At 50.8% G+C, this 14,657-nt stretch overlaps 4 protein-coding genes across 4 annotated transcripts; 1 reads left to right on the forward strand and 3 right to left on the reverse strand.

Moving 5' to 3' along the window:
- Positions 1 to 768: 768 nt before the first annotated feature.
- Positions 769 to 3,282, reverse strand: ABOM_003169 (uncharacterized protein; the record flags this gene model as incomplete). The annotated part of the gene is made up of 7 exons (XM_022530299.1): positions 769 to 1,518; positions 1,578 to 1,712; positions 1,769 to 2,280; positions 2,359 to 2,505; positions 2,584 to 2,749; positions 2,954 to 3,108; positions 3,177 to 3,282. The coding sequence occupies 7 exons, from the start codon at positions 3,280 to 3,282 to the stop codon at positions 769 to 771; spliced, it is 1,971 nt and encodes a 656-aa protein (XP_022392715.1).
- A 1,542-nt stretch (positions 3,283 to 4,824) lies between these two features.
- On the forward strand, positions 4,825 to 6,515 carry ABOM_003170 (uncharacterized protein; the record flags this gene model as incomplete). Its single annotated transcript, XM_022530300.1, has 4 exons — positions 4,825 to 4,958; positions 5,011 to 5,951; positions 6,010 to 6,172; positions 6,236 to 6,515. The coding sequence occupies 4 exons, from the start codon at positions 4,825 to 4,827 to the stop codon at positions 6,513 to 6,515; spliced, it is 1,518 nt and encodes a 505-aa protein (XP_022392637.1).
- Positions 6,516 to 7,229: 714 nt separating this feature from the next.
- Positions 7,230 to 8,027, reverse strand: ABOM_003171 (sulfotransferase family protein; the record flags this gene model as incomplete). Its single annotated transcript, XM_022530301.1, has 1 exon — positions 7,230 to 8,027. The coding sequence occupies one exon, from the start codon at positions 8,025 to 8,027 to the stop codon at positions 7,230 to 7,232; it is 798 nt and encodes a 265-aa protein (XP_022392638.1).
- A 778-nt stretch (positions 8,028 to 8,805) lies between these two features.
- ABOM_003172 (putative ABC multidrug transporter) lies at positions 8,806 to 13,134 on the reverse strand (the record flags this gene model as incomplete). The annotated part of the gene is made up of 2 exons (XM_022530302.1): positions 8,806 to 11,331; positions 11,401 to 13,134. The coding sequence occupies 2 exons, from the start codon at positions 13,132 to 13,134 to the stop codon at positions 8,806 to 8,808; spliced, it is 4,260 nt and encodes a 1,419-aa protein (XP_022392635.1).
- Between the last annotated feature and the right edge of the window lie 1,523 nt (positions 13,135 to 14,657).

The following is a 14,657-nucleotide window of genomic DNA, read 5'->3' on the forward strand; positions in this document are numbered from 1 at the left end:
GCACATCGACATGGCTAGTATTGGAACAGCTATTGAGCTGATTGAGTCGTATGGCTTCGTCTGATGATCTCCGAGGGTTTATATAGTACAGCATATTGTTTGAAGTAAATCCTAATCCGAGGCGTCTCTTAGTCGACAGCTCGGACCTGCCCACAACGTGCATTATTGACTGTATGAGATTTAGAGGCTTTGGTAATTGAACTGTTATTCGCTGTTCGACATTCAATATAGCGGTTCTTAATCAGTGCCTTTATGTACTCTTCGATAGTTTCCGGACGAATTGGTGTACTTCGAACATTGTTCTGTTGATGGTCTTGTGGCTCTGTGTCCTATGGGTTGTTATCTAACGGTCTGTGCGTATGTGTGGAAGAGAGAGCGCGAGACAGAGAGAAGGATAACATAATCTCTCAAGAGATGTTCAAGGATAGCTATCATTACAAAACATTGGTTCGGGAAAGTTGGATCTTGTTAATCCCTCAAATCGCTTGGCATGGTCAATGGTGAAAATATCGGGTATAAATTTAAGTCGTCACTATCCGAAAGAGTTGCATGATTATTGTACATATGGATTATCCTTTTCGTTAGACGCGTCAAGGATTGTGCCCCTCCGGCCCTGGTCAGTAAACCTTGCTCGCGCAGAAAAATCAACAATAACTTTTAACTAAGGTTCGTATCGCTCGTAAGTTCGTTCCCGGTAAAAAAAAAATCAGCTTTCGAGCCTGCGATCGCCAACATATTCATCCTAGTTCTATACAAGGCCCCCCGCGCTCATGTTTTCGGCGGTGATCCGGCCCGAGGGGATAGCTCCGACATGCCACTTCCCCAGAGTCCAAGAGAGTGGCGCTTCTCGACCAGTTTCAACACGTCGTAGATAAATCGTCGTTCAGGTCCGCCGTCGGGGAACACCTCCCAGGCCACGCGCACGGGGAAAGCGAGCCGATTGATCATGTTGCCCGGTGCCGTTACGATGTACCATTCGAGACTTCGGCAGATGCCGCAGCCCAGAGCGTATTGCTGCGCAGGCCCCACTCGGTCGTCGTCCGGTCGGGTGTCGACCGTCGACAGAATGAGCCGCGAGGTGTAATATAGGCACATGGTTTGAGCGAGACGTAGATTGGGGTAGACAAATTTGGTCGGGGTGATGACGGCACCGGTACGGAGATCGCGACAGCGAAAGAGGGGAAACTGATCGTTGGGTTCCGCGGGCACCTCCTGGGGCGGCCCGTCCGGATAGGCATCGACCCAGTCGATCTTCCACTGGAGGAACCGGCACGTGAGGTTGGTAACCCCATTCCACAGCGCTGCCTGTTTAACGGTGATCTCATGCGCACTGGGGACCCCGGACTGTAGCGTGGCCTCCATGGCGTCGTATTTCGCCAACAGGGATGGCACCTCGACCGTTAAATCTAACAGATAGTGGAGGATATCTTTCGTCGTCGTTCCAGCCGACCAGGGTACATTGATCCAATCCTCCTCTGCGAGAAATGAAGGCTGGCGGCTGACGAGGGCCGCCCCAACCTAATCGAACACATTAGTCTACAACTCGACATAGCATCTATTTCACCAAACAAACTTACCCAATACGGACGCAGTTCGGTGAAGAGGAGGTGCTCCACTCCGTAAACATGGTTTTCAGGCCCCCGGTGTTCGATTAAACGCACAGCGCCATGCACATGCGCTGAGAGTGATGCTTGCGTGGTTCGTTCAACGCTCTGAAAAAGGACCGATCAGTAATGAAAAACCGTACAATGGCGAGCAAGATAGGTACCTCAAAGGCCATTAAAAGAATGACCGTCGCCAGAGTGGATTCGGCCTTGCTCCGCTCTGGGTCCTGCAAGGCGTTCTGTAGATTCCGCAGGACACGTCCATACAGCGGAGTGCCTGACTTTTCAATTCGCGGGTCCTGAGCGGACCGACCAAAGAAGGCTACCGAGACCGCTTCAAACGCATCCATCAAGATCGGAGAGAACATGCGAATCTCCGCTGCGCGTCGCAGTGCTCCCGCCTGACCCGACTTGATATCAACTTCCGGGCTAAAAGCATCAATAAATCGCTCAATGAATACATCCAGCATCGGCCTGGAGGAGTTGTTTATGCTAATGATCGATGAGATCGATGAGGATGATGAGGACGATGAGGACAATGAGGGCGACGAATCATCAGTGCTTTCTGATGGGCTGCGGCTGAAATCGAAAGCTTCTGACGGGTGTGAGGCATGGTAATCGGTATTTCTGTTGCCATCGTCACTGCTCTCATCAGGGGAGCTTTGGTGGAGAAAAACTGCATGTGCCCAACCGAGTTAGCCTCGCAGCTATCCTGCACAGTACTTGACTGGCGCACACGCCATCACACACCCACCTTCTGTTCCTCCAAGCTCATTTGATCCGCTGGGCCCAGTACGGAGTTGAGTAATTAGTCGATCGACAGGCTCCAGCGGGGCCGAACGTATGGTCGCAAACAACCTTTGCAGCTGGGCCTGACGCCGCTCCGATCGGTGCCGGCGCTCTGGAGTACGACGCAATGCCAAGTCAGAGAGTCATGGCCCCATGATCGTGAGCTATCATGCGGGAGTGGGACACCCACCACTGTTGTTCAAGCGAATCGTTAAGTCGCGGATCTCCGCCCGCAGATTTCGGATCTCATCCGCTTGACTGATGGGCTGGGGATCCTCGTCCGTGCCCGGTTCATACACGCACTTGGAGGGATAGCCATGGGCGCAACAAGCATGGCAGGGTTTGACACGGTCACACTATCGTGGATCGTCAGTTTCACAACGCAGTTTCACAACGCGTCGGGTGAGGCGTCGGGGCAGGGTTCGTCGTTTTAGAGCCGATAAGGGAAATAAAACATGATTATGAAATTATTATATTTCAATTCCATTGTAATTAATGGTATGGGATTGGCCAACGGTGCTAAAACGAGAAGCTCAGACCACGATCGGTTCGGGACGTACCTTGACCTTGCGAAGTCGACACACCCTACAGGATCGAACCTGACGAGGGGTCTGGGAGGGCACAACCGCGGTTCTCTTCTCCCGAGGTAGTTCAGACACGAGCAAAGCTCGAGAATCGTGGGCAATCATAGGAAGGATATGGGGAGGGTCCGGTGCTCGCGTCGCGATCCCAGAGTCAGTCGGAGGAATGGGAAAGTCGGGTTCACCATGGGTTGGAGCCAACGGTACGGCAGGATCGAATCGAGCGAGATCAGGACGAACATGTCCGAGAGATTCCCTGCTTCGCTTACACCAGCCTTGATCGCTGGCAGCCAATAACGGAACGGCATGAACGGCGCCGCGTCAACGGCGTCATGACGATGTGGGTTCACCGGTGCGACAACTCATCCATCAAACATGCGGTCCTTTTTCCCCTGTCAAATGATTCATGTTCCAGAACCGTTGGGTCCAGGACCACTCACCTTGGGATTTGCTGTCAATGTTTTTGCTGTTAAGACTCAATAGAGTTTGTTCGAATTCTCTTTTCTTTTTTTTTTTTTCTGCGGTTTGTCTCCGCTTGTGGGCCCGTGACCTTGCTGACCTGCCACATCGGGTAAGCGCCTCTTCCGTTTCCAGTTGGGGACGAGTGGGCCACACGTGATAGCCTCTCCTGATGCCTGAGGGATTCAAGGCAACTGTCTGTTTCATTGAAGGCGCTGAGGGCGACCCACATACAGAGTGCGTGTTCCTGGCAGGTCAGGAATGCTGTGGAAGAAAAGCAATTCCCAAGTCATGATGGCAGTGTACATATATTACGCTCAAAGAATCCTGGCGGTGGCCAATGGACGCTTTCGTCGACGACATATCCTGCATGAAGCAAGACATATGAACGAATCCGTTCAAAGCGTCCGAGATATATATATTCTTCGAGATGTTGAAGAATCCTGTGGTATGAAACCTTCTCGAAACCAATGAAGATAAAATCCGACACAGTAGATGCCATCACGCCTGTATGTACTCTGCAATACCTCTAGGATATATAATATGGGCCAAACACTGTCTAGAAGCTCTATCTGCGTATCTCTCCATTATGGTCTACTATACCGGGGTCAATCCTATCGGGAAGGCCAATTATGGATCTTATGCTTGACTAGCCAACAGACCGGACCCGAATACTCTCTACCGCAGTCATCCAGCACGAATGGTTTAAGTTTTGGAGACTTCCGGCACCAGTACTTCTTTCAGTGCTGGGTCCACCACCGCGTTATGAGGAAAGTGATCCTGATGCTGTGAACTGTGCATGACGAGATTGATCTGGAAAGTCTCACTATGGGACATAACGGGGTGTTCGTTTTCCCTTGGCTAGTCATGTTTAAATCGTAGTCCATGTACAAGACGGAAGGATAGACTCCCACTAGGAGGGTTTGATATTGATAACTGTCAGATTATACGGGCCATAATGTATCATGCCAATGCATAGCTGCATATACCAGAATACAACTATCTGGAAGTTCTTTTGGTTTCCAGTACCTGTAAGATCCTCAAAATCCTAATAGAGTAAAATCCGGGTGTTACTCCTTACCTAGTGTTAGATATCAAGGTCTTGGCATTAGGCCAGAAAGGATCTACTAGACTATGTACATCGGCTCAGACCTCGAAGGCAGCGTTCGGTACAGAATTGAGCTATACTGATTGACGCGATTGCCTGCTTGAGTTCCTTTGCAGGTCGATGACTCATGAATATGTGATCTGGCTGAAACCCCGCTTCTATAAATGCGGCGGAAGTGTGACAACTACCGACCAGCAGCGTACCCTCCCGCTCGTACCCCTCCAAATATCCACGAGGCCTGGAAGTCTCAATCCGTCCGACTTCTAAACTAGGATGTCCAGCCATGGCACCAAATTCGGGGGCTAACGGCGTAGAAGTTGTGGCTCATCCCACTACCGATGTGGAGCTCATACAGGAGTCTCCCAAGCTCTTGTCTTTGAAATGGACCGTTGGTGAGCGATGGTGGCACCGTTCGAAGTACTGCCCTCCCGGCAAAATTGACAGCGCAAATATGCTAACGGTGTCTTAGTTACACGGGTGCTCTCCTTTGCAACACAGCCGCTTTCATCCTCCCAGCCCTCTACAGTACGCTCGTCAAGATCTGGGTCGCGAATATCGACGCCTCCTTCGTTGTAACGACGGACATCTACACATACATCGGCACTGTCGCAGAGGTCCTGAACGAGGGGCTGCCGCGCGCGGTATGGGTCACAATTGCAGATAAGGAAGCACGATCCTTCGAGACGCGCCTGGGGCTAGCACATACCCTTGTGATATTCCAAGCATTTCTTGGACTAATTCTAAGCATCGTGTTTGCTGCTGCTGCGCGAGAATTCTCGTCGACGTTCGTACCGCATGAGGTGCGCGAAGCAAGCATAGCATATGTGCGCATCAGCGCCTTTTCGGCCTTCAGCTCTGCGATTGAAATTAGCATTTCGAATGCAACCCGCGCCCTCGATAAGCCAGATGTGCCGTTAGTGATCAATTCTATCAAGGTTGCGGTCAATATGATTCTGGACTTTCTGATTATATCCAAGTTTCATGTTGGTGGCTGGACGCCGGATATAAACATGCAGGCTGGAATCCGCCTGACCTGTGATATGGTTGCGGCTGTTTCTGGTCTTCTGTATTTTTTCATCACTACCAGTCTCACGCGAAATGGCCGTCAATTGTGCTGGGGGAGCGAGGTACCGAGCGTGCATGCGTTCCTAGTGCTACTCAAACCTGGAGCTATCACATTCATTGAATCGGCAATCCGAAATGCCTTATATCTTTGGCTTGTTGCTGGTGTTGTCGCTATGTCTGCAGACTATGCGACGGCATGGGGGGTGTTTAGTACAATCCGGTGGGGTCTAATAATGGTACCAGTTCAGGCTTTGGAAGCGACTACTCTCACCTTTGTGGGCCATGCTTGGGGACAGTTGAAGCAAAGAACTGACAATGAACGTTGGTCATGGGTGGGTCTTTTCGGTACTGTACTATAGCTTTGTCTCTTTGAGGACTGGACAGGAGCGCTCATCCTCTACAGTGGTCACTCGGCCTGCAATTCTCTCGGTTCTGATAGTTCTCACAGTCGAAATCCCCTTACTTATATTCATGTCGCTGTACGGCTGCGAATCTTTCGCTTTCTGGCTGAGCCGATCAGAACCTGTGTCGAATATCGTTGCGCATATGTGGCGCACAATAGACTGGTACGTTCTCACTCTACCTTGAATCGACCTGATACCTGCCATTAAGGTCGCTAAGAAGATCAGGTGCTACGTCCTATATGCAATATCAACCCAACTCGCCGCCATACTTCTCGCAACCCGGATCTCCTGGTACCTAGCACAATCCCTATTTTCTAACATCTTCTACGTTCTCCCCTGGGCAATCGTGTGCCAGGTAGTTCACCTAGACTCAGATAACGCGTGGACATATCACAGTCTGGTCTTTGGGGGCAGCTTGGTGTTCTCATTTGTTGAGATTTTGATCTTTGACTTCGGTTGGGCTTGGAGGTTCATCAGGGGGAAGCTGGGAGTTAATATCATCTGACGCTTGAGGCCAGCTTGACCACAGATGCTGATTTAATACAGCCGCAATTGAAACAGTAATCTCATGCAGTTGGGGCATGGTCTATATGCAAGCCTCTGATCGCGGAGTCTCTATATAAACAGGTCCATGTCAAGAGATAGAAAAGGGTACGCTATGCCTGTTTTATACTAATTGGTAGAGGAATACTATCTGGAATAGAAAAAGAAAGAAAGAAAAAGACAAGAAAGAGTATAAAGTAGTTCAATAACTGCGTTATAACTATTTCCCTACCCTCGACAAGGATTTTCTTCTTCTCATCCTCTTGCCATTCTTTTAATCATTTCCTATTTACAGTCCGGGATCTTAATCCTCTATAAATCTTTCAATCGATAACAACAGTAGCAGTCCAACAATGATAAACGAAAACCTCAGTAATATGATTCTATATGTTAATATCAATATAATTACAGAATGAATTTGTAAACTGTGTCTCCAGTTGATGGTCGAATAAAAATGTCTATACCATCGAGAACGCCTCAGTGCTGCCTGAAAAGTAGTAAATTACAAATCCTTTTGCGACACGTCTCAAGCACTGCACCAAACGATTTACTGGGGCAAATACCAAATAACCCGGCTCTCCACACAGCGGTATATAGACCTTACTTAGTATAATCCTTGGTCGAAAGAGGTATGTTCTACACAAAATCCGCCAAAAGTTCAGTGTTGACATGGCCATCAGAACAGGCTCCCCGACGACCGCATGGCCACAGCAGCCACCACAACACCCACCACACTGCAAATACCCGCCCATCGCATCAGTCCCTGCTGGATATGGTACTTCCCCGTCCGTGCAATCGCGTCCGAGTCATTGATCCGGGGAAAAGGTACATCGACCGGCACCTCGACGCCCAGCGCCTCACACAACGGCCCCCACCCATCGCCAACATGGAAAAACACCAACCGATCCTCCGGCACCACCCGCTTCAGCCACTCCATATGCAACGCATACGTCTGACGATCCGGCCTCGACGTTCCATACAACCGTCCCCACTGATCGCCTAACAGGTGGATATACTCGACAAAATGCCTCATCCCCGGTACGGGAAGCAGGACGGCCCGCAGAAACCACAAGCTCGCCATACTGCTTACCTGGTCGATGCTTTTCGCCCACGCGTCCGGGTCACGCACGGTGCAGATGACCTTAGCGTTGGGATACAGCTCCAGCAGCTCGGGGACGAGCTGCGCGCCTGGCGAGTCGGTGATCGCGGCGTATCCGTCCAGTCGCTGTTCCAGGAGCTGGAGCGTGAGCTGTCGGTCCTGGGGGTTGGGACTGAGCCAGTGACGGAGGATCCGGATCCAGGATTGGATCTCAATGGGCGGGCCCATGGTGGTTTGGGTGCCGGCGTGGTAGATGGGTCCTTGCAGCAGGATGTTCAATGCGGCGCTGAATGACGCGGTGCCGCTGCGTGGCAGTCCTGCCCCGATAACCTGGATCTTGGTCCCCGGACATGGGGTCGAGGGTTGTTGGCCCATCTTTTGGGGATTGATTTAATGGTGGGAATGTTTTCTTTGTCTAGATTCAAAGAATCGCGGACTTATGCACGCCCGCGCGGCAGGATCCCCACAGTGTTAGTGTGCGATATGGAAGGCACTCAAGCAAACGGGAATGAGGGAAAATGTTGGGGGGGGAATATCTCCAGGTTAAAAGACTCTGAAACCCGCTGGATCAAAGAAGAAGACGCACGGGCAATCCCCGTGGTGCAACATAGCTTCGCGAGTCAACTTGGGATGCAGACTAAATGCTTGGCTTCTTCCCGGCCCACTTTAGGTATCGATTGACGCGATGGAGCCAATCATCTACTCGAATCTTACCCAGAACAGGCATCGCGCGAAGGGGCTCGGTGGGTGTGTTGGAAGATATCCCAGATGCCTAGCCCAATGGAGTGGAAACATATTGACTCTGGCCTACGATGACCGTCAACTGATCCATAACGTATTTCGCAGAATTAGTTAACAAAGAACAACTACACTTAATACGCATCTTCCAAGGAAGCCCACGAAATCAAATCAATCAGTTCTATTCATATGAAGCGCATCAGCTCATAGCTCGTCTAGCACTTGGTATATCTATCATAAACAAAAGGCAAAACACCAGAAATGCAGCAATCTATCGACCACATAGTCTAATCCGGCAAAATTATGTTCGGGGAATATAAAGGACAACAAACAACCAGGTATTATAGGGACAATTAGAGAAGGGAAGGGGATGGTGTTTTCCACCTCCCCCACCCACAGTAGTGGCTCGGTCACATTACTCTGCCTGCTTCGAGGCCTTGGTACGCAGCTTCATGAGAGCATACACCAGGGCATACGAGCTAAGGGCGAATAGAGCAACGATAGCCGCATCGCGCCATCCGTAGTAGTAATCCATCAAGTTGACGCTGAGAAGGTAGTCGCTACCCCGGGTATATTGACACACGCGGCAACCGGAGGTCGCGTCCGCATCGAGGAGATTCATGCGGGCGCCCATGCCCTGCATAAACTCGGTGAGGTACTCGCCACACGTGGTGCCATTCGGGGGGTCGAACAGGGCGTACTCGGAGTCCTTGCATTTCACCTCCACGTCAAAGATGGTGAAGGTCATCATGCTGCCCATCAGATAGTTGAATGGGTTCATCCAGTAGATCCAGTACCGCCAGAAGGCCTGGATCTGTTGGTACGGAACCATGACACCACAGAAAGAGGCGAGGGTTCCAATGATCACGGGGTTGATGAGGGAGGCAAAAATCGCGTTTGGTGCGTAGGCGGAGATGAATTGACCGATTCCGGTGTAGACGAACTCGTACATCAACATAACGAAGAAGACAGCGCCGGACTTATTGGAGTCGGTGGGGAAGCCAACCGTGTAGTACCAACACGCGAAGTAAAAGACGGCGCAGAGGCAGAGGTAGGGGATTTCCGATACAATCAGAGCGGTCACGAAGGCAACCCACGAGTACATCTTTGACTTTTTCTCACGGGCGTCATAGATATCTCGACGTTCAAGGAACAGGGGCTGAAGTTGATTGATGACACCGGGGGCGACGAAGATAAAGTTGAAAATGGTGAAGAGGCGGAGCTGCATGGAGTGGACTGTATCGCTGATCATCCAGAAAGAGAAACCGTTAAACAAGGCAGATCCGATATGAAGCGCCATTTTGTTGTTGACATAGTCGGTATTCCGGTACAATGCCACACACATACGCTGGCTCACCAACTTGATCTGTGTCATAAGGCTCGTGGCGAATTCCCGGCCGTCATCAAATGTACCAGGGGGCTTCGACGCAGCATCACTAACGATCCGGTCAAGCTCCTGGATAGAACGCTGGTTCTCGGGAGACTCCAGCCAGACCTTATTCCAATCGCGACCCTGGGAGAGAGTACCAGAGACAACATCGATCATATGCTCAGCGGGGTTCACGTTGGGTGGGCACGCAGCACCATAACGGCCGAAATAGTCCTTGACCGTCTGGCCATTGTCACCAATGTCACCAAAGTAGACCATTTTTCCACCTTTAGCCAAGAGAAGCAGGGTGTCGAATTCGGCAAACAGCTGAGCGGAAGGCTGATGAATAGTAACCAGAACAGCCTGGCCAACATCAGCCAGTTTGCGTAGGAAACGGACAGTGTTGTATGCAGATTGGCCATCAAGACCTGACGTCGGCTCGTCCAGGAAGATCAGAATACTCGGCTTTGAGACCAGTTCCACGCCAATGGTAACACGCTTACGCTGTTCCACGCTCAACCCGGCACCAACACGGCCGATCATGGTGTCAGCAATATCATGCAATTCCAAAAGCTCGATGATCGTATCCACATATTTCAGCTTTTCGTCATCAGGGATATCACGTGGCTGGCGGAGCAAGGCAGAGAACTCAAGAGCTTCACGCACGGTTGCAAACGGTTCGTGGACATCAAGCTGTTCACAATAGCCTGCAGAGCGCTGGAAGGAAACTGGCAAGGGTCGTCCATCAACCATAATGGAACCATTGATAGTTCCTTCAGTCTTTCGCTGAGCCAATACATCAAGCAGCGTGGTCTTTCCAGCGCCCGAAGAACCCATCAGGGCACCTAGCATGCCAGGCTTGACCCAGCCGTAGACATTATCAAGGAGCACACGGTCACCAGTGGGCGTTTTCACGGTATATACCAAGTTTTTCCAGGTGAAGACGGACGTGTTGCGGACCAGTTGGTTGTCAAGATCATCACCCTCCTGAGAGCTACCATCGTTACGCTTCTTCTCCTTCTCGTTTACCTGGGATTCTTCATCGAAGCGGGCAGCCTGGCTGTGCTGATGCAACCTCTCGCGTGGAATCAAAAGCGTGTTTCCACTTTCTGAGGCAGCCTTCCACCGGGACGTGGCAATGATGGTCACGGCCACGAATAAAACCCACCAGGCCCACAGGATACCGAAGTTACGCCAGACATGGTTGTGGCTGTAGGACAATGAAGCCAGATACTGGTCTCCGGTCACATAGTTGTTGCCTTGAATAGCGCCACCAACACCAGCACAGGATTGATGATCGGGGACATTTTCATACCCAGGACCAGAAGGAATGAGGTTGGTGGCCACGCAAGGAATGATCTTGCCGTGGAACTCGCTCGAAAGGAGGGCATCAAAACCGTACGCAAGAGGATTAATCCAGTAGATCCAGCCAAACCAGGGATGCATCTGCGGCTTGGTGATCATATAACCGGTGTACATGATGAGGGCGGAAATGAGGAAACCGGAAACCTTGGACGCGCCGTCGAATGTCGTGAAGAGTGCTCCAACCGCACGGAACAATGCGGTCATAACCTATATAGTGGAATTCCGTTAGCCCAATGGCAAACTTCGATGACTAGATTCCATGCGGGGGGCCCTTACCATTGTCACAGCAAAAACCAAGATCCAATAAGTGAAGAAACCAGACGCACTCATAGTGAGGCCCACCATGAAATAGACCACAAGAGAAAAGATGCTGATCTGGAACAGGAGGACTGGGATATCGGCAGTGATCTGAGCGATACAAAAAGCAGCAGGGTGGAAGAAAGCGAACCCTTTGTGTTTGACCAAAACTGGCCGGCCACTGAATGAGTCGGTCACTTCCGACATGGACAGCAAACTATTATAAAGCAACGAAAAGAAAAGAGCACCGGACTTGACAAAGAGACCTCCCGAATTGTTCGGCGCATTGTAAAACAGGGATCCTGCAATCAAGGCCTGGGCTAATGTCGACACCTGTTTGATGATAAAAGTGGCTTTATCACCCCAAAGGATCTGGTACTGACGAGCGATACATGCCTTGACCTGCTGAACAAAATCGACGGTCATCGGGCTGTTCTTCGGCAGCTTCTTGCTCCGGTCGTGCGAGATTGCCATCTCGAAGTTCTCGGTGCGTTCCCGGGCGAGATCGGAGTCGGGGTAGTCGTATTCGGCCATCATTTGAGTCCGGAGGGGAGACTTCTCATACTCCGCCAGAAGCATGTCGGCATTGCGGGGGAATCGGTTCTCATATCCGGGTCGGATCTTGCGTTCCGTGGGAACAGTCACACCAGTCAGGAAGTCAGCCACGTTAGACCCCTCGCGGCAGACGAAACCCAGGTCCTCCATGAAGGGCCTTGCCTGGGACATAGGCCCGTAGTAAACCTGCTTGCCCTCGTCCAAGACCAGTACCTTATCGAACAAGTCATAGATTCCATTACCCGCCTGATAAAGCGTGACAATAGTCGACAAGCCCGTGACATCTGTCAAGGCTCGAATGGCTTTGGCCCACTCGAGAGCAGTGCTGGCATCTAAACCACGTGTACTGTTATCCCAGCAGAATACTGACCCGCGAGAGGCCATGCATTCTATGATCGAGACACGTTTGCGTTCACCACCAGAAACACCTCGAACATACTCGTTACCGACCTTCGTATCGTTCGTGTGCGAGATTCCCATGGCTTCCAGCAAAAACTTTTTCATTTCCAGGCGATACGCTTCCGCCGACTCGACGCCTTTGGGTAGATTGAAAGGGATCTTGAGCCGGGTTGCGAAGTCCATTGTCTGACCAACTGTTAGTGTGGGGAAGAACAGCTCTTCTTCCGTATTCATGACAATTTGGCCACTATAGCGGTCGGCTTCTTTATGAGTGAGCGAGCCAAAGCGGACGTCACCCTCCACCGATTTATACCCTAGTCGTCGATTCGAGAGCATTTTGAGTAAGGTCGTGCAACCTGAACCTGGCCGACCTAACACGAGAAGCATTTCCCCCGGTTTCACGCAGCCATGGCTGTTCTGAAGAATCGAGCGGAGAGGCGGTTTGTTACGACCATCTTTGATCTTCTGGGGGATGTTGAACTGGGATAGGAAGTTTTCGTTGACGGCGGCCTCGGAGCTAACCACTTCGACGTTCACATTCTTCCAGGTGACGCCGAGTTCACGACTCTTGAAACCGGATGCCACGTCTCGTTCATGTTGCTGCTTGACTTGTGGCATCAGGCTCCAGTCTTCGGCGCGGCTGACATTGGCAGGGCGGGGGGTAGGCGCCGACTCATCACCCATCACCGTAGCTGTGCTGTCGGTATCATCTCTGTTGTCCGAAGGCGGTGCCTTCGCATAGTAGTCCTGGCCCTCCATGGCTTGAGGGAAGCTTAGACTGCAATCAGTCTGGACGAAGCTTTCCGGCGAGGTTGACACCGAGAAAGAAAATCTTCCATCCCGAGGATGGGACGGGAAAGGAAGTATATAAGCACATTGCTCTTGGGTGGGTCTGAGGGCCTGAAACCAGACCGGCACCGAGTTCACATTCAAGCGACCCACCAGGCATGCATCGAGGCTCCAGCAAACCCCATAGTTTATTGGGATTTATTAGGGAACTCATCTTGCTCAGACGTGGCCATCAAGTTCCTTGTCGCGGAAAAAGGAGTAAAACAGGCCCATATTCCGAGTGGTGGGGCCTGGAGCCAGTGGTTATCTCCGACAGGTTCTGCACCGTCTCAAGTTAGCCAATCAACGGGTGGAAAAGGGGAAACGTTCAAGCTTACATGGAAGTCCCTTCCAGAATTTGCGTGTCGAAGTGCAAACTCATTTGTCGATCAGGAATCTTAGTGTTGGATAGTTTGGGTTCGGAGTCGGCCCTCAACTGACCGATCGGGGCCAATCTCGTTTTTGCCTTCCGATGACTCAGCGGCTGTCGTGCCATCGGCGCCCTTGATTGGCTGCAAAAGGCTTTCAAAGTCCGAATGCCTCCGCTGAGTCAGCGGAACCTTCCTCTTTTAGTTTAGCGCGGGGAGCTGTCTTCCGACGCCTTTCCATCTGATCTGATAATGGCCCAAAAGCAATCTTGATAGTCTCGGCTCTGACGCAGAAATTTTCCTTTTTCTTTGTTCCTGTTTTTTATTTTTTTTTCTTTGCCCCCTGGTCGTCCACTTAGTCCTTTCTATTCTCGCGTCAGCCGATTGTTAAGCGGCTCTCGTCCATGTTCCTGTTCCTATCTATATTCCGGGCATAGTCACCACCACCGCCACTACCACGGATCCTGAAGCAAGTGAGCTTATCGAAAAGAGGAAATGACAAGCGCTCGATACGGAGTCGATGACCAACTTGACATGTCTACTTCCTGGGAATCACTTGCGCAAGTGCCATGCGGCGTTTGGTCTCTGTTCTACAAGTATGGATCTCAACTATCAACTACGATCTTGCGCAACAAAGACACGACGGTAATGATTCGCTGCCATGGCAAACTCTCAATCTGCTCGATCTACTCCGTGCTCTGTATCGCAACTCACCGCCATATCTCACATCTAGAATGAACCCTCCAGCGTCATGACACATGCCAAGGCTAATCTTATTGGTAACTTGTGTCGTAAAAGACCCCATATCTCGTGTTTAGTTTAACACCGACGCTCCGAGGCTTCTATTAATATTCGGACTTTTTCCCTTTTTGCCATTTTTCTTTGTCATTCATTTTAGTTAACCAACTAACTGCCTAACTAGTTTAACTAACGTTAGTTAGGGCATTGATGAATATTCAATGTTTGGGTCGATGTGGGCAGCTTCCGCCACTATTCTTGGTTGGGTTAGTCTTGCGAATGGACAGAATCGCACCCTGCTTCTAGAACGCTGGATCCTTCCTCTACTTGTCCTTCTTATAGATTGAT

This window comes from Aspergillus bombycis (genome assembly GCF_001792695.1).
Source record: "Aspergillus bombycis strain NRRL26010 chromosome Unknown contig00012, whole genome shotgun sequence".
In the NCBI taxonomy this organism is placed as follows: domain Eukaryota; kingdom Fungi; phylum Ascomycota; class Eurotiomycetes; order Eurotiales; family Aspergillaceae; genus Aspergillus; species Aspergillus bombycis.